This window comes from Zalophus californianus, chromosome 6 (assembly GCF_009762305.2).
Source record: "Zalophus californianus isolate mZalCal1 chromosome 6, mZalCal1.pri.v2, whole genome shotgun sequence".
NCBI lineage: Eukaryota > Metazoa > Chordata > Mammalia > Carnivora > Otariidae > Zalophus > Zalophus californianus.
In genome coordinates, this window is record NC_045600.1 from 21,653,659 (window position 1) to 21,677,582 (window position 23,924).

Genomic DNA, 23,924 nt, shown 5'->3' on the forward strand with positions numbered 1-23,924 from the left:
TTTTCTTTTTCTAGCCTAAAAACTATTTTTCATTAAAAAATGGAAAAAATACAAAATACTATTTTATGGATTTTTCTTCTCCTTGTGTATTAAACTTTATTTTCTGACAGTCTCTCTGATGGATATTATAGTTTCTTTTTTTTTAACCTGATAGATTCTAAAAGAAAAGGATGAACTGAAAAGCCAGCTTTATACAGCATTACAACAAATAGAGAATCTTCGAAAGGAATTGAATGATGTCTTAACCAAGCGTGCCCTTCAAGAGGAGGAGCTTCACCGTAAGGAGCAGAAACTAAGTGATGTTAAGGCTCATCAAGCTGACCTTGAACTAGAAGTCAAGGATTCCCTGGACACTATCCAAAGGCTAGAAAGTGAAGTGAAGCATCAGAGTAAGATTCAAAGCCAGATGAAAGCTGAGAAAGCTCACCTGGAAGAAGAAATCACAGAGCTAAAGAAGAGCCAGGGCAGGGACAAAGTCCAACTTCTCGAGATGCAAGAGGCCATCAAGAACTTGAGTGCCATCCGGGCAGATCTCGCTAATAAATTAGCCGAGGAACAGAGAGCCAGGAAAGAGGTGCTTAAGAACCTTGCTGACCTCAAGACACAGGTGAAATCCAGAGATGAAGAAACAGATACAATCATTACACAGTTAAAGCTAGAACGAGACGTTCACCAGAGGGAGCTGGAAGATCTCACATCGTCATTGCAGAGTGTGAAAACGAAACACGAACAGAACATCCAGGAGCTGATGAAGCACTTCAGGAAAGAAAAGAGTGAGGCTGAGAATCATATTAGGACACTGAAGGTACCTGCGCTGAATTATCCTGATGATACTGAAGGAATTTTTCTGGTGGCTCATGAAGTTAATAAAGCGTAAACTTTCAGAGATCATTCTGTATTCCTAAGCACTGAAGGGAAGATAAAACTAACAATAAAGAGGCTTATTCATGCCTGTTCAGCCAGGTTGAAATGAGTTCTAGCAGCCGCCTGGGAGCACCTATTTCAGAGCACTGAAGCTCTTTAAAAAGAACGTTTAGCTATTTTGGGAGTTCAGGAAAGGCAGAGGTGGCAATAAGTCGTGGACCTGAAATGTGCCCTCATTCAACATTTGTGACCTCCTAAAATATAAATGGCAAAGACTTGTTAAGGCCATAGAAGTTACAACCACAGTCCTTACTAGTATGGTAACTAAAGTGGATCAGCTTATGAGCTGTGTAAACCCAAGGGTTTTGAGATTTACCCTTTCTTTTCCAAATCAAAGTTGGCCTGGGTAAATGCATAACTGAGATCTTGCATTTGGGGAAATGTTTCTAGGGTCTAATGGTATTAGCCTTATCCCCATGCAGGGGAATTATTTTATAACATGATTGTCAGGAGTGTGATAAATCTGTCCTTCCTTCCTGCTTTAGTTTTTTTCCATAGTACTTATCATCATATGATATAGATTCCATATTATTTATTTTTTAGTCTCCCTTTTTAGAATGAAAACTCCATGAGGGACTGGGATTTGAGTCTGTTTTGTTTACAGCTATATCTCCAGTGCCTAGAATAGTTCCTAACATTGTAGATATCCACTGAATAGGTGAATAAGTAGATAAGTCTTCAAGGGTTAATTTTTTTTTTTCAAAATTCCTTGAAATACAACTACCATAAAAATGCTTATGATGAAAGATGAAATTATAATGAAATAGCTGACATTTGTAGAATGCTTTCAGCTTTTTATGAATTCTCCCCCAGTTCCATATAGCCTACTGGCAATAGTGGATTTGGGGTTATTGGGTGTGCAGAGCAGAATGGAGACTGGGGGAATAGGTAGGAGGGCCTTACTATATTTCATTCAACCTAAGATACCATCAGTTATAAGGCTCATCATTATGTGCTACTAAGAAAAAAAAATACTTTCTTCTGAAAACTTAACATACTGTCAACTGCAAGACAACATCCCAAGACAGAGGTGGTAAAATGTGGAAAAATATGTCTTAATATTGATGAAATATGGCATAATAGTCTGTCAGAGTTGATGAGGACATAAACAAAAGTAGAATCAGAGATATGGAGAAGAGCTAATCTTAAAATATATGTCACATGTTGATTGATTGGCTGTGACAATAATAATACTACCAGACATTTTTTTTTTTCCAGCACTTAGTTCATGCCAGTCATTACTGTAAGAACTTTACATGCATTAACCATTTAATCCTCACATCATCGCTGCAGATGTTTGGTATTTTCGGAATACCAAATTTTGGTATTGGAAATTATTTGGAATACCAAATCAATTTTGGAAATTGAGACGTGGAAAGTTAACTGCCCAAGGTCTTAGAGCTGGAAAGTAGCAGAGACAGGGTTTGAACCTAGGTAGTCATGTGCCTGTGTTCTTAACTACACTGCTATAGTTGAAAAGGTTTAGAATCGGGGCACCTGGGTGGCTCAGTCCTTAAGTGGCCGCCTTCAGCTCGGGTCGTGATCCCAGGGTCCTGGGATCGAGCCCTGCATTGGGCTCCCTGCTCCGCGGGAAGCCTGCTTCTCCCTCTCCCACTCCCCCTGCTTGTGTTCCCTCTCTCGCTGTGTCTCTGTCTCTCAAATAAGTAAATAAAATCTTTAAAAAAAAAAAAAAAAAAGAAAAGGTTTAGAATCAAGGATAACTAGGCACAGACTTGGGTGACAAGGTGGATAATGAGACTGTCAAGGTAGATAAGGCAGAAAGAAGAGAGATTTGGAGAGAGGAGTCGCAAATCCAGTTTTTGTTTGTTTGTTTGTTTTTTAGCATGTTGAGTTGGTGGAAAGGAACAGAAGCCTAACCATGAAAGGTTTAGGCAGAACAGTTTTTAGTACATAATGGGTTAGACATTGAGGACGAAAGTGAGATTAAATTTGAATATTTGGGATCCAGTGACCCATTGGTGGTAGTTAAAATCATGGGATTTTAATGAGATCATGTAGGGAGAAAGAAGAGGATGAAATTCTAGAACACCAATGTTTAAGGGAAGTACTAAGAAGGTTCTAGCAGGTAAGAATAAAGGACTATTATGAGAGACAGGAGGGAACCAGAAAAAGAATGGTGTCTTGGAAACCTAGGCAGGGCGTTTCAAGAAAGGTATAGTCAAGAGTGTTCAAAGTGCGGGGCGCCTGGGTGGCTCACTTGGTTAAGTGTCTGCCTTCAGCTCAGGTCATGATCCCAGGGTCCTGGGATTGAGTCTTGCATCAGGCTCCTTGCTCAGCGGGGAGCCTGCTTCTCCCTCTGCCTGCCACTCCCCCTGCTTGTGCTCTGCCACTCCACCTGCTTGTGCTCTCTCTCTGACAAATAAAATCTTTTTTTTTTTTTTTTAAAGAGTGTCAAATGTAGCAAGTTAAAAGAAGAACTAAAAACGTGTTCATTCCATTTGTCAGAGATGGCTAGGGAAGGTCCATGAGGAAATATAGAGGAGGGGGTTGGATCAAAACAGAGTGGATAGTATTCAACAGGAGACAGGGCAGTTTCCCCCATCCTTTCTTTAGGAAGTGCTTTGTATTCATGTGTAGTGAAATGACAGTAAAGCTTTGAGAAATTACCTGTATGTAAAGAGTATATAACTTAGAAGTACTCTGTAGATATTTTGAAATTTTTAGGCATTTTTTTTTTTTAATTTGGAAGACAGAAATAGAGGAAGGGTATTTCAACCACTCTTTAATATGGTACAAAAGCAGCATAAGAGCTTAAAAGGAGAACCAGAGATTGTGAGCACTTTCATTGTAAACTGAATGAGTTGCCCATAAGGAAAAAACCCCTACCTTATGCTATTTCACTAACATAATCCTACACTTTTTACTTTTTTATATTAATTAGAAGGAGTTGATAATAATGGTCATCACAGATGACTTAGTGTACTGAATTATGTACAAGAGGACTTTGGACAAATAGCTCTATAAATGTTCTATTTCTTTGTCTTTTGGCTTCACTCTTATTACTTTTTTGGGTCTAATAAATGCTGATGCGTTAGCCATATTTTTTTCTCTGCACAAATTATGTTTTCCCCATCTAGGACTACTTACGCCTATTTTTAAATTTAAATGCAAAATACTTTAATGAAATTCTCTAGCTACTATTAATATTTGAAGGATATTGGGTTATTACCTCATTATGATTTCAACAGAAGTCATTTGGTAGAGCCTTTCTTTGGGGGGTGGGTGTCAAAAGACCAAGGATTTGAGCTCTGTACTTTTTCTACTTGCTAGCTATATGATCTTGGTCAAGTTACTTAACCTTTTCCCCCTCATCGATAAAATGGGACTAGTAATGTCTTTATCACAGGGTTTTTGAGAGTACATCACCACTTTGTAAAGCTTAGAGTGAAATATAAATGTACTAATAAAACCACAAGAAGTAAGTTCTTAGTCAAATTTAGGCATTGACGTGTGGGTAAATGTTTTAAAAAAGGCTCTGGGGGGGGGGTCAAGGAGGAAACCCTGATTTGTAGCATTTGCCCAGTTTAGTGTTGGATATATACCGCATTTGACTTCAGGCTATCACAGAAGACATCACCGGAGAGGGATAGTGTTGGGAAGAAGGAAGCACAGCTGCTGCTTAAGGCTCCCAGAGCCAGCTCCAGTTCTCCACAGGCCTTACAGGGAACCTTCTATACCCAAGATTTGCACTAGCCATAAAGAAAAGGCAAAGCGTTCTATTGAAACTTAAAATCGTAACTGAGCAATTATCCTGATGAGAGACTTTATTTTGTAATTTTGTTTTTGGGTTGTGAAAACAGGATTCCTTATTAAAAATCAATTCCTTTGTTAATTTAAAATGGTATCCAGTCTTAGGTGAATTTTATGAGGTGAATATAATACAGATTTTGTCTAAAGCTGACAAAACTTCCTCTCAGGAAATTGATTCCTGTGATTGAATTCCTACATACCTGATTACACACATTCAATATACTTGTAAAAAGAAAAGAAACATGTATTTTAGAAATTAAAACGTGTTTTAAACAGATCATACGTAGTTGCTTACAAGCTGTTAGTAACTGGTAGGTGTGACCAGTTAACATTGCTAAGTTGTGCCCAGCTGGTTTTTTTAAAAAGTGATAAATGTACCTTCCTAAAGGCAGTGTGGCGGAATAGTTGAAAGCCTTGCACATTAGAATTCCTGGGTTCAAATTCTGGCTCTGCAGTTCCTTATTACATATCCTGGGGCAAGTTTATCAGTGTCTCTGGGCTTCCGCTTCAAAAAAGGAAGTGATAGTAATAGTACCTTCCTGGTCGGGTTGTTGTGAGGACACAATGAGGAAAAACTACACAGAGAGGTCTGAGAGCAGTGCCTGACATATAGGAAGTGTTTGCATCGTTGTTATTTTAAAAGTTTTAAAATTCACATACTTGGCCAATCTTTATTGTACACGGAATAGATTATTACTAATTTTTTCTTAAAGTTGATTCTGGTTATATTCGAAAAAAAGATAAAAAACCAGGTACTTTATTAATTACACTGTTGGTACTGAAATAATTACTGATAAACTCTTTTCAGGTCAAGTTACTTGTAGTTTCTTGGCTGCTACAATTCTTAATACTTTCAGCCTCACAGGGTGGGATCAGTAATTTTGTTGTACTGAAAGCACACAGTTCTTTCACAAAACCCAGGAGAGAGGTTGAAGAGCAATGTCGTAAAGCTCCTTTTATAGAGGAGGAAACTGATCAGTCAATACTGGGTCATAGTATTTCCCCTTTGGGACACCTCTCACAACCCCTTTCCCTCTCAGCAGAGTTGGGGTGCCCGCTTTAGGTTGGCACAGTATTTGCTTCTGCCTTCGTTAAGCACTTATCATTCATTGTTATAGAATTGATAGGTGCATCTGGCAATTTACTGTTCATACTTGCTTTCTCAGCACCTAGTACAGTACCTTTCACTGAGTAAGTGCTCATGAGCACCAAGGAGTAATTGAATAAATGCAAGGGGCATTTCCTTTCCTTTGTATGTTATGTACAGATGCTTAGAGCAAAATCTTGAAGTTTTTGCCCACTGATAAAATGTGTAATTTGTTTGGTGTACAATTTAGTTGTGGCCAGTGGACTTTTTCTTTTCTCTTCTTTTTCTCAGGCAGAAAGTATAGAAGATAAGAATACGGCTAAAGTCCATCGTTGTCAGCTAGAGAAGGTGAAATCACAGTGTGACAGGCTGACAGAGGAATTAACCCAGAATGAAAATGAGAACAGAAAACTGAAGCTAAAATATCAGGCTTTGAAGGACCAGCTAGAAGAAAAGGTAAAAATATGAATGAATTCTAATTTTACTTATTCAGATTTCTTCTGGAATATATTTTATGTGATTTTTTTTTTAAAGAGAGAATGTGCCTGCAAGTGGGGGTGGGGAGGGGCAGAGGGAGAAGAAGAGAGAGAGAGAGAATCTTAAGCAGCCTCCACACTCATCACGGAGCCTGACGTGGGGCTCAATCTCAGGACTCTGAGATCATGACCTGAGCCAAAATCAAGAATTGGTCACTTAACCAACCGAGCCACCCAGGTGCCCCCATTGTATGTATTAATAAATGGTAATTGTAGTCTTTTATAGGAAAGTTATATTGGTGCCACAAAAAAAAATGATAGAATAAAAATCCAGCATTCTAATAAACTTTCAACCAGCTATTAACCTTCTACTACATTTGATTTTTAAATTTCTTCTGGATCTTAAAATAGGAGTTTAGAGGCAAGGTAGCAAAGAAAGGAATTCTGGTTTATTGAGGACCTGCTATATGTCAGGCATTTATGCCAGTTGATTTACATGTGTATGCTTATTCAATTCTCACAGCTCTTTGGGTTAGATTTTATTGATCCCTTTTTACCTATGAGGAAACTGAGGCTAAAAATAAAACCTGTAATAGTTAAGTGCTCACTATGTGCGAGGCACTTTTAATGCTCATGGTAGTTTTATGAAATCGGCACTATTATGCTCATTTTTGCAGTTTCAGAGACTGAAGCTTAAGAAGGTTGGTAACCTTGGAACATCCCTGGCAGGCTTACTGCTTTCCGTTCAGTAGATGTGTGAATTTATTTTGAGTATCTGCTATATATCAGGCATTGGGTAGAATACTAGGGACTTTGAGAGAGTCACTACTTTTGTGGCAAAAGTCAACTAGGAATAGAAGACAGAGTATTTTTCTTCCACCAACTTCCAAAAAGGATTGGTAGTTGAGTATTATAGAAGTCAAATGTAAAGATGACCATTGAAGTACTTACTGATAGTAGGATAAGACAACATAGACAGGGTCAAATGAGTTCCGTACTTGATAAGGTTACATGTATGAGGAAGGTGCCACCACTGGGTGGGGTATCATAAAATGCTTCACACACCTCTAGGAAGAAACTTCCATAACCACTTTACTAATCTTTTCCTCTTTATGTTTTCTGCAAAATTCACTATACTTTACAGGTACATTTTTTTACTTTTCTAGTAGTTGTTAAAATCAAGGAAATAGATACAAGTTTGGTGTTTATGATTAAATGTGCTAAATTAAGTTGCTAAATTTAGGCCTACAATCTTGACAACTGTTGCAGTTTAGTTCTTATGTCATGCTTTGTTTTGAGTGTGTCCAGTGTTCACACATATTTACTGTATCTGTTGCCAGCGTGTAGTTGCTGTGGAGATAATGCTAAATTTCCCAACTTTTTCATAATTAAAATTCTAGCCAGAAGATTGTGTTAATGTGTTTTATACTTACATATTTGCATTTAAGAAATAGTGGTGAAAATTTCTTGTGTTGGGATGTAAGTTTACCTTGCTCTGCTTAAAATAAATGTTTCTTCACTGATTCTATTTGTGATGTTCTAGATATATATGTGTTATCACATGTTCATATAAATGGAACATTCACCTTACAACAGAGTTTCAAGAGTTAATGATTGTATTCCATTGCTATGTATTGAGCATCCAGGATGTGGCAGGCCTTGTGCTGGGTGCTGAGGATTGGATATATATGTAAGACATGGGTCTGCAACTGAATGCTCATAGACAGATCATGAAAAACAAAATTGCTTTCAGTTGTTAAAACTGTATAGTCGAGTCTTGACAGTGTGTGCTAATGCAGAGAAAAGATGTCTCTGGAGTCTAAACTGGTGAATAATCTTAAAGATATAATAATCTTAAACACACAAATGTAAATATATATATATATATATATATAGCTTCTATGCTTGCTTTTCTTTTAGATCTATTTTTTGTATACATGATTATTACATACTTTGGATTCACTTAGCTGTTTATGTTGACCTGTGCCATAGTATATGGTTACATATGAATCAAAATTTTGTTGGGTCCCACCATCTATAGATAGGGCTCTTCTCTCTGAGAGGTGGCATAGCATTAGTGGCTATGGGCAGAATGTTGAGTGTAAATCATTTTCTAGCTATATGGCTTTAAGCATATTGCTTAAAACTCAAAGCCTCAGTTTTATCATCTTTAAAAAGGTATGATGATACCTCTACTATAGAATTAAATGTGAAAAAAATATATAAAGTGCCTGGCAGGGTAACTGATATCTAATAAGCTATCAATTAGTAAATGTCACTATTTTGTTATTGTTGTGTTTCCAAATAAATGCTGCTTCATGGTTCAACCAAGCAGTCAGCCAGGCAGCAAGTATTGATTGACTGCCTGTAGTCCATCTAATAATGTTAGGTAGTGAAGGGCCAGGGAACTGGGAGTAGGAATTACTGCCGAACTATGCAGATTGGAAGTTTAGAACCAGGCTGCGTTGAATCACTTGAGACAGATGGCCCACAATGGGGGCTCCCTTGTGAAAAGAGCTGGCAGTTCTATTAGCAAGTGATATTGAAGGCATGTGTGTGTTAAGCAAATCAAACAAGTGGGCAGTTTTATAATTATGTTTTCTATTTGAGGACAGGAACCCAATCTCGATTGTTTTTCCATCTCCAAGATCAGGCACAGAGCCAGATACACAGTAGGTAATTTGTAAGTGAATTGTGGATAAAGAGGGGTGTGTGTGTTTGCATACATACATGCTTGCACATACCTGTAATATGTAGATAAAAAATGTGGATAACCTATGGGTATATGTACATTCATTTTGTGTGTGGGTGGGGGGACCGCAGACTGCAGAAAATAAAAACAAGAAAACAAGATGAAAATATATTTTCGGTGGGAGAAAAAAAAAGCCCCATGACTTGTAGCCCAAAGATTACTATGTAAGCAATGCGTTGAACTTGATAAATGGGTAAATGGGGCCTTAGGGCTTGAAGGGGTTTCAAATGTGATTCCGCTGTAATCAAAAGGGACGCCTTTGTTTACCTAATGCAGCATTATTCTCGCATGCCCATCTTAGTGGCCGAAGTGGCACTTCCCCTCTTTTTTAAATGTCTTGCTACTATTTTGACTGCTTACTTTAGGTCTTTGTTTCTTGTCATGTTATTACTTGGTAAGCTAAGAAATGTTAAAATTGCATCACAATTCATATAAAGCCATTAGCATCAGCAGCCTGAATCAGCAGTAGAAGATTGCTGTTAGGATATATGTACAAAATAACTAACTTTGGCATATTTTCCTCATGTATTCAATGCATCAATAAAATGCATTTTGTCCATCTGATTTTGCTTTAACATCAAATGTTACTTTTTCAATTTTACATGACATACAGAACAAGTATTGTGCAAACCACAGAATTTGTACATATGCATTTAAAACTTTATTATGAACTTCTTACTGGGGAAAAAGCTCTCACGAAATGTTAGGTAGAACTTTGTAGTGTCGTTGAAATTTATTATTCCTTTTGCTTAAAATTTTAAAGGAAAATATTTGATTTCTTTTGTTCTAAAAGGATCTTATTAATATTAATCTTTTTATTCTTCTGGCATTTACCTGGAAACTCATAATGCTGTTTGTTTTATCAGAAATATATTTTTATTGGTTTCACTGGAATCTGAATCATCAAAAGAGTAAGCATATAATTAAGCCATTTTTGCTTAGCAAGTCAGCATCAAAGTTTACATAGTGAAGATTTTAAATGTCTTCTCTATACAGACCTGTATCTGAGCCAACTTAAAAAAATTTTGTTAAAGTAGGTATGAGTTTACTAATGATACTGGCCATCTTTGGGGAGCTTTCCAAGTAATTTTGTAGTGTAAGTATTAAACATTGTTTTTAATTTTGAACATGTTTACATGATGTTTTAGACATAAATATGGTGTCTGAAATTAAGAGAATATTATTTTGTAGATTATTCTGTTTATACTGTGTCTATTCTCTGGAGCCTTATGTTTTGGAAGTACGGCTGTTTTATGAAAAAATATATACAATATTTTGTGCAGGTATTTTTATAAGCAGTGAGAAAAATGACATAAAAAATGATAGTAATGTTCTGAAATTGTTTTCCTATGTCCAATGTAGACATACTACATTAATTTTCAGATATTAGAGAAAGAGTAATTTTATTGATTATATTCATTTTTATAAATTCTGAAATTGTTTAGAAAAATATTTTGTTCTTTAAGAGGGAACTTTAAAAATTATAAAACAGATTTTCATTTGGATAATGCAGGGTACTTTATTAGGAAGGTTTAAAAACTCACCTGTGATCTTACCACCTAACTCTCTTGCATTCAAGTTCTGGTGAAATTCTTTTCGGGGTTCTTTTTCTACACACACAGATACACAGATCCCATTTGGGATCATTTGCCACGCACAGTTTTGTGTTCTGAATTTGCCTGTGTCGTTGAACATTTTTCAAAATCAAGTTTATTTGGCACCCAATATTTTATCTGGTGAATGTGGCATTCTCTTGTTGATTACATTACTATGTCTTTTCTATTTTAAAATTATAGATCAAGTAATTTCTCTCCTGTATGATCTAGTACTTTCCATATTTGGAGCTTTCATTTGTATTTGTTACTGATTTAATTCTAAGGAGAGTTATGCAAACGGGCTTCTTGCTAATAGATACCCAAACCTGGAGGAAGCCAGAGGTATCCACTCTCCTCATTTTGCTTTTCTCCTTTAATCCACCCATAATCACAACCATATGTAGAACTCCCTCCGTTATGAGAGATGCTGTCACATGGGTACACATACCTTGTGGTTATAGCTAGCCATGGCAATGTTGGAAGATTCTTCAGTAGTTTGTTTTTCTGCCCCACAAGAAAATCTATGTGCTAGCTTTTATTTTTAAAAAGCAGTGCCTCAGTGTTTACAAGATCGCACTGGAATATTGTGCAAAGGTGGTGTTTCCTAAAACACTTGGCATCAGTTTAATTCTGAAGTATAAAAGACCCTTAAACAATATTAATCCTCTACCACCTTCTTTTATAGATGAGGCAGGTCTGGCTCAAAGAGTTAATTGACTTGCCCAAGTGCTCCAGCTGTCCATTGGTGGAAAGGGAAATAGGAATCAGGCTTACCAATTCTATTATTTTTTTCTGTTGTTCCAGAATCTAAAAGAACCAGTATATAGATTATATAGGTTATCTGGGATTCTTAGCTAGCTCATATAATTATTGCTAATTTATGTAGTATACTGAATTCTCTCAAGAGGACTTATTTTCTATTATTCTTTCAGGAGATGAGAAACTGTGATGACACAATTAGGAGACACTTTAAGGCCACAGATTTTGTGACATCCGAGGCTATAGTGGTTTATAGGAACTTAAGTGTTGAGTAGATCAGGATTCAGAGACATGTATTTTTGTTCTTTCCCATGAAGTGCTTTATTCAAATTATTTGTGAAGTGACACCTAGCAACATATTTTAAAGCTACTATTATATTGGATAAAAACACTTAGGGGAGATACTTTTCTTTGGATAAAAACACTTAGGGGAGATATTTTTCGAACACAAAATATGGATCTTTGAAAAACGGTAATTCTCATTTGCAAATGTAATTATGATGCCCATTTTTACAGATGGTGGAAACTGAGGTTGAGAGTATAATACAGTGACTCGCCCAACATTGCACAGCTTGTGATGGAAACAGGATATGAGCACAAATTCCTTTTATTTTTTCCCTTTATTTACTGCCAGTAAAATGACTCACATTTATATCTTTTCATTGAAATCATAGTGTTGAATTTAAATTTAGGGCTATTATATTCAACAGATTACCATATACTCTTATTTTTTTAGTTTGACACCAATTTAGGAAAAGAAGTCATCAGTGATTTTGTTAGAAAAATCTAATTAAAACCTGATATTACCACATAAAATATATCTGTGGTAGGAAAATATGATTCAGTGTTGTTTAATTTTGTGTTTTGGTTCCAATTTGACCATCTGCTTGGGATTGGTACTTTTCATCATGTAGAAAAATATATATGATTGTCAGCTATCTATAAAGTATTCATTACTTTGCAAAATCACAGTTCTGTATTTTTTTTTACTAAGAATTCTTTGTAGCAGGCAGAATTCTCTGATTTTAATTTTTTTTTTTTTTCAGAACAGCAAGAAAGAAATAGAAGCAAATGAGCTGCTGACTTCTTTCATTTACTATAGTGTTTAGTGTTTATACTTTAGGCCATTCTTAGGCAGGACGTATTATTTCTTTGGTGCTTCATCTATTTTAAATTGTGTGACTAGAATAAAGGGAAGAAAGCTGTAGCTACCATATATTAATTTGGAGGCAAATTTAAACCAGATACTCTAAATAAACACTGACTAAGATGTTATGAGTAATTTCCTGTGAAATTGCTGTCATCTTTAAAAAAATGAAGATAAGATGGTCAAATTAAAGGTAAAATTACAAATTTTGTTTTGTATTTATTATTTATAAAGTGCTTGTAATGAATCCCTTGTAGTCATTAAGTCCAGAGTAGTCTTTGACTTTTACAGAGAGTTGGCTGAAATATCAGAGTCCTTACCATGTATGAAACACTATGCCAGATTTTAAGAAACAGGTTTAGAATGCAAAGGTGGGGCGTCTGGGTAGCTCAGTTGTTTAAGTGACTGCCTTCGGCTCAGGCCATGATCCTGGAGTTCCAGGATCGAGTCCCACATTGGGCTCCCTGCTCAGCAGGGAGTCTGCTTCTTCCGCTGACTCTCCCCCCTCTCATGCTCTCTATCATTATCTCTCTCAATAAATAAAAAAAATCTTTCAAATGCAAAGGTGAAGTGACTATGCATTGATTGGGGGGGAGCAGTTATACACACAGCTGTGGCAGAGGATGGGGCAAGAAATAAAGGCTGTATAGAAGTACATGTGGTCTCTACTTTCCAAAATGGAACATAAGTGTGGAGAAGCCATTTTCAAACTCTATTCCATTGGCAGTGACTTTTCTACCAACCATTTACAATTAAAGAGGTTGATTTTAAATGAATATAGTGAGTGAAGTCAAAGTTTGCATCTTTTTCATCCCTGATTTCGACTTGATTTGAGAGGACTGTCATTTAATCCTTAATTCGCTGAGTGGTTGAAAACTACAAGGGCTTGAGAGGAAAGTAGTCTTGTTGGACACTTTTCTTTAAAATCCTGTACTACTATTAGTTTGATTTCATTTAATTTTGAGATTGTGAGTGATACCCGTAGTGTAGGAGTTAGGCTAAATAATGGCACATGCAGCTGGTTGTGATGTGGAAAGCCAAGGGGAATAGGCTGCATGAAGCGTTCTATATTTGTTTCAGTGCTTTGATGGGAGTTAAGCAGTCCTAGCTTGCTTGCTTCAGTAGACCCTAAAAGGGAACATAAATAAAATGAATGTTCAGGTTTGTTTTAAGTGAGGTTTTGGTTTTTTACAACTTAAAGTGACTCTATCCATTTTGTCATTTAATGTCAAATGAGCAATATTCTGTAAATTTTAGGAAAACAACTAAGAGGTGCTCATTGTTCACATAAGTTATATTATTTGGAAATTTGTTCTTAAGCTTTTTTCCCCCCATATTCTTTCATAAGAATAAATGCATGCTTGAGTATCTTTTAAGAAAAAAAAAGAAATCCTGATGGTTTTTTTAAAGACACTGTAAGCTTATAAACATTTCTCTGGTGATGAATGATACATTTTTTTCTTTTGAAAATTAAACAATGTTCGTTCCAGATGCATAATTTGAAACTCTAGTTGTTTGTTTCTTTGTCCGTATTTTGTTTCAGAAATAGAAATGCACCAAAGTGGCTGATTTTAAATAACGTTATTTCTGTTTCCTAGCGTTCGACTTAAGAGAAATACGTAATAATTGCAAAATGGTCCTAAAACTTAATGAATGCATAAAATACCGTTTAGCAGTATTTTTGTTTCCAACTTTGAATATTAATTTCTAGGAATGTATCCAATACATATCCTGACACCTTTCTGATTATGCTGCCAGTGATCTTTGTATTGCTCAATATTCTCCTAGAAAAAGATACTAAAAAGCCTGAGGCAAGAGTAATTTCCTTAAGTGGGGTTAGAAGTTTAAATCTGAATTTGCATTTTTTTGGTTTCTGTTTTATGGATAACTTTCCTACGCCTGCCTAAGACTAGGTTATGGATTGGAAAATCTTTCATACCCCAATTTTAATGTGTATCAAATCATATATCCAGTGTTCTAATTATACCTTACTTTTTTTTCTATTAGCTCTACGTTTTACTGATGCTCTCAGTTCTTTTTTTTTGTTATGTTAATCACCATACATGACATCATTAGTTTTTGATGTAGTGTTCCGTGATTCATTATTTGCGTATAACACCCAGTGCTCGATTCAGTATGTGCCCTCTTTAATACCCATCACCAGGCTAACCCATCCCCCCACCGCCCTCCCCTCTAGAACCCTCAGTTTGTTTCTCAGAGTCCGTAGTCTCTCATGGTTCGTCTCCCCCTCCGATTTCCCCCCTTTATCTTTCCCTTCCTACTATCTTCTTCTTTTTTTTTTTTTTTTAACATACAATGTATTATTTGTTTCAGAGGTACAGGTCTGTGATTCAACAGTCTTACACAATTCACAGCGCTCTCAGTTCTTATTTTTTGCATACTATTAATTGTAACTTCTTCCCCTCCTTTGAAGAAAATAGCGTAAAGCATCTACTTACAGAGGAGAAAAAAGAGTATATCTAACCTACAAAATAGTAGCACCTTTATTTTAGGAAGCCCATCTTCTACTAGGAATTACAGTGTCCTTTTGTTTGTTAAATACATAAAAGGAAGCATCTCATTCACTCACCCATGGGTCTGTACTTAATTCATTAGCAGATCTTACTGGTTCTATCCTTGAAACTTACTCTGCATCTGATTACTTCTTACTACTGGCAGTGCCCTCGTTTTTGTGACATCAGCTGGCCTTGCCATTTACAGTAACGTGTTGCTGACAAGATGATTGTCCTCAATGAGTTTACAGATTAAATTATTGCAAAAGCAAACTTACAGAAACATAAGTCATTTGAGTTCAGAGACTCTGTTTTTTTCATTGTTGTATAGCTGGGGTCTCTTCCGTTTGGCCCATAGAGCATACACACAAAAAAATGCTCACAGAATGAATGGAACATAAAAGGATATGTATGTTTCAGAAAAATTTATCTATTGACTGCTATGTGAGACACACTACTAGGTACTGGGATGTTTAAAGAATAAGATCTCTACCCCTAGGAATTCACAGTCTGGTAAGGAGACAGACATGAAAGACACACAAAGTAGTAGGAACCCTAGGGGAAACTCCTATAAAGTGCCTTGGGGGCAAGAAAAGGGGCAGATAGTCCTATTATTCTTAAGAGCTCAAGTTTATCTGTTGTTTTGGTATCTGTGTGGGTGAGGAAGGAAATGCATGTTATTGCACTTTTATAACGGGTAAAAAAATTCAGTTCATGACCTTCCCTTGTCCTCTTTATTCCTGAGTAGTGTTGGGTTCACTGAAGGGCAAAGGATATACATAGGTTGGATCCATGGAGACTTTTTCAAACTGATCTGAACTGTTGATTTTGGAAGTGCTGCTTTGTTTTTTTGTTTTGTTTTGTTTACTTTTAAATACCAATCTGAACATTTAACATATAGCCATACTTCGAATTTAAAAAATGCACTGTCATGTAAAATCTTACATTTTTAAGAAATAAGTTTGCAAAAAGTAGTTATGTTGTGGCCAGGACTTAATGTTTTATGTGTTTACTTATTTGCTTCTTGTTTTGCAAGACAATTTGAACTGCAGTGTGGTAATTTTCTAGATGAAACTCTTTTCAGATACCCTGTAATATGCACAGTAGATCCTTCTCTTTTAGTTGTTCTGCAGTTTCTGCCTTGGTTGGCATTTCATTGTAACTTAACTTCCTTGTAGCTGAGTCAACTCTGTTGGCATAAGTAATGTGAGCTTTCTTTAGAGAGTTAGATAAATGGTTTCCAGACAGATCCAATTTTTGTTCAGGATAGTTTCATAATTTGCCTTGTAATGCTAGTGTCCTGGATTTAAGGCTTAGGCGTAGCAGTTATCTTGAGTTACAGAAATATTCTTTCTCAAAACTTTTTTGTGATATGTGCTGGTCTATAGTTTCAACATGCCATGCTTCCAGTAACTTTGAATTATATTACACTTGTTTTAGTTCCAACCGTTAATATGATTTGAGATCTCTCTGCCTCTCACCCTCTCTCTCCCTCACCCACTGCTGATGTATTAAAGATGGCCTTGGGGCTGAAATACTGTCATACTTGCTTATTCAAGTTAGTTTTCAATAAAGGGATAGCAGTAGCTTTGTATTAATGATTTATTTAGTCATGTGAGTGTGCTTTATTTGCTAAACTCTTTCTTTTTAGATATGTGAAGAACTGTTTTCATGTCCTGTAACCACCCATATTGGAAATAAAGTGGCTCTTCTGAGACTCTTAAGACATTGAAGGAATCTCATAAACTTTTGCCAAGGAGATAACGTTTTGGACATGTTCTAGTTTTATTGAAGTTCTATTTCCGTTAAGATCGTGTCTCCTTATAATCTTTACAGCCTTTGGGAAAATGAATGTTCTGAGTTGTAAAGAATGTGCAACATAAATATATAATTAGAGGAACATTTCTCATCCTTTGAATTACAGGTCCATTGATGAAGCCAGTCAACATTGTATATGCGCACATATGCGTGTTTGATGAGACTGTGAGCAATATTTTTTTTTTTATTTACTTTAGACACAAATGTCAACAGTGTAAGCCTTTCCTGTCCTGACATGGAAGCTTCATAAAATCTTTGCTCTCGTGACAATGGAACTGTACCTTGCTTACTGTGTGATTAGTGTACTTTTTGATTAAAAATGCCAAGAGCAGATTTTATGTGTACATAGGGTACATCTCCAGTTTAGACGGATAGCCCCTAGAAGTTTAGTCTTGTGCATGCTTGATGTTTTCTCCCTCTCTCTCTTTTTTTTTTAATTTGTGGTCTGTTCTGAATTTCCCAATATGTCACATATTTCATTTGTAACTGTGTTCATTCAGAAGTATTTTTTGTTATTCTTTCTACTTTAAGGCGGTATTAGTCCCCACATAACCGGCTGATAACTTCCCTGAGTTTTTCACATTGGCTTTCTAAATTCCAATTTTAAGAACTTATCTGTCATTTTAATAGAGAGCACTTAGGAGCCAGGGGACTCAAGTTATGGGTTATGGCCTTTTTAACTTTAGTCCGGTTATTTAGTCTGTCTGAACTTTGGTTTCCTCATTTGTGGAATTTAGGGATGAGTTTGTTCTCTAAGATTCTTTCTCAAACTTAGTCATGGTCTAGGATATCTTCCTTTTTGGATCATATAGACTGCTATAGTCAGCTCCATCTGTATCTGTCTATTTAACCCCATCCTCTCCCCCACAGAGAAGCTCCTTTTATGTTCCCAAGACATACACATTTGTGTCCATTCATGCTGAAACATTGAAGTTGGACTAACTGTGTCTTCCATGTTTCTAGAAGTCCAATGCCCTATCCATTGTGCCACAAAGCCGCTTTTGCTTCCATATTTCTAAATAGTATCTAAAATACCTTGAGCTATCTCTAGTTCTATAGAAATATGATGGCTTTTGGTTAATCTTGTAGAATTACTTCTTCTGAATTCACTAGAAAACCAGGGAATAGTCATAATAGTGCCTAAATATTATCATCTCCCCTTATTAATCCATATATCCTCAAATCAGACAGGATGATTGGATTAATGTCAGCCAGTTTCCCATTTCTCCCCCAGAATTAGCTGTGCTTGTTCCATTTGTAGAGCTATTTCTGAAACATGAAACCTGGAGAAAAAGCGCTAATTCATTGGGAGCAATTAGTATTCAGGTAGGTATTCTCAAGCCAGAAGAATGAGGCAAAATAAAAGGGATGACATTTCATGGAGATACTTGTTGGCTGTATGAAGACAGGAGTCTTAATTATTCACTCTCTGTAGTACTCAGGAGACTGTCTTACCATAGTAGGCCTTCTATAAAAATTGTTGAATGAGTGAATAAGTCAGTACAGAATGGTACAGAAGTAGAGAATGGAAGAGCTTACTTAACTCCTAAATTTTAGGTTTTGGAGCACACGCAGATGGTGAACAAGTATGGTGCACTGTCTGAAACCTAGTTAAATAAAAGAACATGGATTTACCTGGAATGTAATTAAGTAAGGGTAGGGGATTCATTTATTCACTTTTTAAAAAAATTTTATTTTATTATGTTTTGTTAATCACCATACATTACATCATTAGTTTTAGATGTAGTGTTCCATGATTCATTGTTTATGTATAACACCCAGTGCTCCATTCAATACATGCCCTCTTAAATACCCATCACCAGGCTAACCCATCCCCCCAGGCCCCTCCCCTCTAGAACTCTCAGTTTGTTTCTCAGAGTCCATAGTCTCACATGGTTCGTCTCCCCCTCTGATTCCCCCCCCTTCATTTTTCCCTTCCTACTATGTTTTTTTTTTTTTTAATATATAATGTATTGTTTCAGAGGTACAGGTCTGTGACTCATCAGTCTTACACAATTCACAGCACTCACCATAGCACATACCTTCCCCAATGTCTATCACCCAGCTGCCCATCCCTCCCACCCCCCACCACTCCAGCAACCTTCAGTTTGTTTTCTAAGATTAAGAATTCCTCATGTCAGTGAGATCATATGATACATGTCTTTCTCTGATTGACTTATTTCGCTTAGCATAGTACCCTCTAGTTTGAACCACGTAGTTGCAAATGGCAAGACTTCATTTTTTGATGGCTGCATAATATTCCATTGTATATATATACCACATCTTCTTTATCCATTCATCTGTCGATGGACATCTTGGCTCTTTCCATAGTTTGGCTATTGTGGACATTGCTGCTATAAACATTGGGGTGCATGTACCCCTTTGGATCACTACATTTATATCTTTGGGGTAAATACCCAGTAGTGCAATTGCTGGGTCGTATGGTAGCTCTATTTTCAACTTTTGAGGAACCTCTGTACTGTTTTCCAGAGTGGCTGCACCAGCTTGAATTCCCACCAACAGTGTAGGAGGGTTCCCTTTTCTCCGCATCCTTGCCAACATCTGTCGTTTCCTGACTTGTTAATTTTAACCATTCTGACTGGTGTGAGGTGGTATCTCATTGAGGTTTTGATTTGGATTTCCCTGATGCCGGGCGATGTTGAGCACTTTTTCATGTGTCTGTTGACCATTTGGATGTCCTCTTTGGAAAAATGTTCATCTCTTTTGCCCATTTTTTGATAGGATTATTTTTTCTTTGGGTGTTGAGTTTGGTAAGTTCTTTATAGATTTTGGATACTAGCCCTTTCTCTGATATATCATTTGCAAATATCTTCTCCCATTCCGTCGGTTGTCTTTGGTTTTGTTGACTGTTTGCTTTGCTGTGAAAAAGCTCTTTATCTTGATGAAGTCCCAGTAGTTCATTTTTGCCCTTGCTTCCCTTGCCTTTGGTGATGTTTCTAGGAAGAAATTGCTGCGGCTGAGGTCAAAGAGGTTGCTGCCTGTGTTCTCCTCTATGATTTTGATGGACTCCTGTCTCACATTTAGGTCTTTCCACCATTTTGAGTCTATTTTTGTGTGTGGTGTAAGGAAATGGTCCAGTTTCTTTCTTCTGCATGTGGCTATCCAATTTTCCCAACACCATTTGTTGAAGAGACTGTCCTTTTTTTCCATTGGACATTCTTTCCTGCTTTGTCGAAAATTAGTTGACCATAGAGTTGAGGGTCCATTTCTGGGCTCTCTATTCTGTTCCATGGATCTATGTGTCTGTTTTTGTGCCAGTACCATACTGTCTTGATGATGACAGCTTTGTAACAGAGCTTGATGTCCAGAATTGTGATGCCACCAGCTTTGCTTTTCTTTTTCAACATTCCTCAGACTATTTGGGGTCTTTTCTGGTTCCATACAAATTTTAGGATTCCTTGTTCCATTTCTTTGAAAAAATTTATGGTGTTTTGATGGGGATTGCATTAAATGTGTAGATTGCTCTAGGTAGCATTGACATCTTCACAGTATTCTTCCAATCCGTGAGCATGGAACGTTTTTCCATTTCTTTGCATCTTTCTCAATTTCTTTCATGAGTAGTCTATAGTTTTCTGAGTACAGATTCTTTGCCTCTTTGGTTAGATTTATTCCTAGGTATCTTACAGTTTGGGGTGCAATTGTAAATGGGATTGACTCCTTAATTTCTCTTTCTTCAGTCTTGTTGGTGTATAGAAATGCAACTGATTTTTGTTCATTGATTTTATATCTTGCCCACTTTACTGAATTCCTGTATGAGTTCTAGCAGTTTTCGGATGGAGTCTTTTGGGTTTTCCACATAAAGTATCATCTGCAAAGAGTGAGAGTTTGACTTCTTCTTTGCTGATTTGGATGCCTTTTATTTCTTTTTGTTGTCTGATTGCTGTGGCTAGGACTTCTAGTACTATGTTGAATAGCAGTGGTGACAGTGGACATCCCTGCCATGTTCCTGACCTTAGGGGAAAGCTCTCAATTTTTCCCCATTAAGAATGGATACTCGCTGTGGGTTTTTCATAGATGGCTTTTGTGATACTGAGGTATTTACCCTCTATCTCTACACTGTGAAGAGTTTTAATCAGGAAAGGATGCTGTACTTTGTCAAATGCTTTTTCTGCATCTATTGAGAGGATCATATGATTCTTGTTCTTTCTTTTATTAATATATTGTATCACATTGATTGATTTGCAGATGTTGAACCAACCTTGCAGCCCAGGAATAAATCCCACTTGGTCATGGTGAATAATCCTTTTAATGTACTGTTAGATCCTATTGGCTAGTATTTTGGTGAGACTTTTGGCATCCATGTTCATCAGGGATATTGGTCTATAATTCTTCTTTTTGATGGGGTCTTTGTCTGATTTTGAGATCAGGGTAATGCTGGCCTCATAAAATAAATGAGTTTGGAAGTTTTCCTTCCATTTCTATTTTTTGGAACAGTTTCAGAAGAATAGGTATTAATTCCTTAAATGTTTGGTAGAATTCCCCTGGGAAGCCATCTGGCCCTGGGCTCTTGTTTTTGGGAGATTTTTGATTATTCCTTCAATATCCTTAGTGGTTATAGGTCTGTGCAGGTTTTCTATTTCTTCCTGGTTCAGTTTTGGTAGTTCATACATCTCTAGGAATGCATCCATTTCTTCCAGATTATCTAATTTGCTGGCATATAGTTGCTCCTAATATGTTCATATAAGTGTTTGTATTTCTTTGGTGTTGGTAGTGATCTCTCCTCTTTCATTCATGATTTTATTGATTTGGGTCCTTTCTCTTTTCTTTTTGATAAATCTGGTCAGGGGTTTATCAATCTTGTTAATTCTTTCAAAGAACCAGCTCCTAGTAGTTTCATTGATCTGTTCTACTGTTCTTTTGGTTTCTATTTCATTGATTTCTGCTCTGGTCTTTATTATTTCTTTTCTCCTGCTGGGTTTAGGCTCTATTTGCTGTTCTTTCTCCAGCTCCTTTAGGTGTAGGGTTAGGTTGTGTATTTGAGACCTTTCTTGTTTCTTGAGAAAGGCTTGTATTGCTGTATACTTTCCTCTTAGGACTGCCTTTGCTGCATCCCAGAGATTTTGAACAGTTGTGTTTTCATTTTCATTGATTTCCATGAATTTTTTAAATTCTTCTTTAATTTCCTGGTTGACCCATTCATTCTTTAGTAGGATGCTATTTAGCTTCCATGTATTTGATTCTTTCTCTCTTCTTGTGATTGAGTTCTAGTTTCAAAGCATTGTGTTCCAAAAATATGAAGGGAATGAACCCAGTCTTTTGGTACCAGTTGAGACCTGATTTGTGACCTAGGATGTGATCTATTCTGGAGAATGTTCCATGGGCACTAGAGAAGAATGTGTATTCTTTTGCTTTGGGATGGAATGTTTTGAATAGATCTGTGAAGTCCATTTGGTCCAGTGTGTCATTTGAAGTCTTTATTTTCTTGTTGATCTTTTGCTTAGATGATCTGTCTATTTCAGTGAGGGGGTGTTAAAGTCCCCTACTATTGTTGTTGATGTGTTTCTTGGCTTTTGTTATTAATTGGCTTATATAATTGGCTGCTCCCATGTTAGGGGCATAGATATTTGCAATTGTTAGATCTTCCTGTTGGATAGACCCTTTAAGTAGGATATAGTGTCCTTCCTCATCTCTTATTATAGTCTTTGGTTTAAAATCTAATTTATCTAATATAAGGATTGCCACCCCAGCTTTCTTTTGGTGTCCATTAGCATGGTAAATGGTTTTCCACCCCCTCGCTTTCAATCTGGGGGTGTCTTTGGGTCTAAAATGAGTCTCTTGCAGACAGCATATCGATGGGTCTTGTTTTTTAATCCAATCTGATAGCCTGTGTCTTGATTGGGGCATTTAGTCCGTTTACATTCAGGGTAACTATTGAAAGATATGAATTTGGTACCATTGTATTGCCTGTAAGGTGACTGTCACTGTATATTGTCTCTGTTCCTTTCTGGTCTATGTTACTTTTAGGCTCTCTCTTTGCTTAGAGGACCCCTTTCAATATTTCTTGTGGGGCTGGTTTCATGTTTGCAAATTCTTTTAGTTTCTGTTTATCCTGGAAGCTTTTTATCTCTCCTTCTATTTTCGATGACAGCCTAGCTGGGTATAGTATTCTTTGCTGCCTGTTTTTCTCGTTTAGTGTTCTAAATATATCATGCCAGTCCTTTCTCGCTTGCCAGGTGTCTGTGGATAGGTCTGTTGCCAATCTAATGTTTCTGCCATTGTAGGTTACAGACCTCTTGTCCTGAGCTGCTTTCAGCGTTTTCTCTTTGTTAAGACTTGTAAGTTTTACTGTTAGGTGTCGGGGTATTGACCTATTTTTAGTGATTTTTGAGGGGGGTTCTCTGTGCCTCCTGGATTTTGATGCCTGTTTTCTTCCCCACATTAGGGAAGTTCTGTGCTGTAATTTGCTCCAATATACCTTCTGCCCCTCTCTTTCTTCTTCTGGGATCCCAGTTATTCTAATATTGTTTCTTCTTATGGTATCTCTTATCTCTTGAATTCTGCCCTTGTGATATAGTAGTTGTTTATTTCTTTTTCTTAGATTCTTTATTCTCCAACATTTGGTCTTCTATATCAATAATTCTCTCTTCTGCCTCATTTATCGTAGTAGTTAGAGCCTCCATTTTTGATTGTACCTCATTAATTGCCTTTTTGATTTTGACTTGGTTAGATTTTAGTTCTTTTATTTCTCCAGAAAGGATTTCTCTAGTATCCTCCATGCTTTTATCAAGCCCGGCTAGTATCTTTACAATCATCATTCTGAACTCTAGTTGTGACATCTTACTAATGTCCGTATTGATTAGGTCCCTGCAGTCAGTACTGCCACTTGTTCTTTTTATTGAGGTGAGTTTTTCCATCTTGTCATGTTGTCCAAAGGAGAACAGATGAATGAGGGAACAAAATGCTAACAGGGTAACAACTGCCCCAGAAAAATATACACTAACAAATCAGAAGAGATCTGAAACTGGGGAAAAGAAAGGGAAAGAAAGAAAAAAGAAAAAAAAATATGATCAAATACGATCGGGCTGGTGAATAGATCAGTGTCATGCACTAGATTTTGGGCG

At 36.7% G+C, this 23,924-nt stretch overlaps 1 protein-coding gene across 12 annotated transcripts in view; it reads left to right on the plus strand.

The window, feature by feature from the left end:
• CEP128 (centrosomal protein 128) overlaps nucleotides 1-23,924 on the plus strand; it is a 393,596-nt gene that overhangs the window by 128,367 nt on the left and 241,305 nt on the right. For all 12 annotated transcript variants that reach the window (XR_003516054.2, XR_003516053.2, XM_027572708.2 and 9 more), the window contains 2 exons: nucleotides 155-805; nucleotides 6,074-6,238. Coding sequence is in view for 10 of the 12 variants with exons in the window: in XM_027572708.2 (XP_027428509.2) it covers nucleotides 155-805; nucleotides 6,074-6,238 (816 nt within the window). In the remaining 2 variants the exon portion in view is untranslated. The remainder of the gene's footprint in view (nucleotides 1-154; nucleotides 806-6,073; nucleotides 6,239-23,924) is intronic.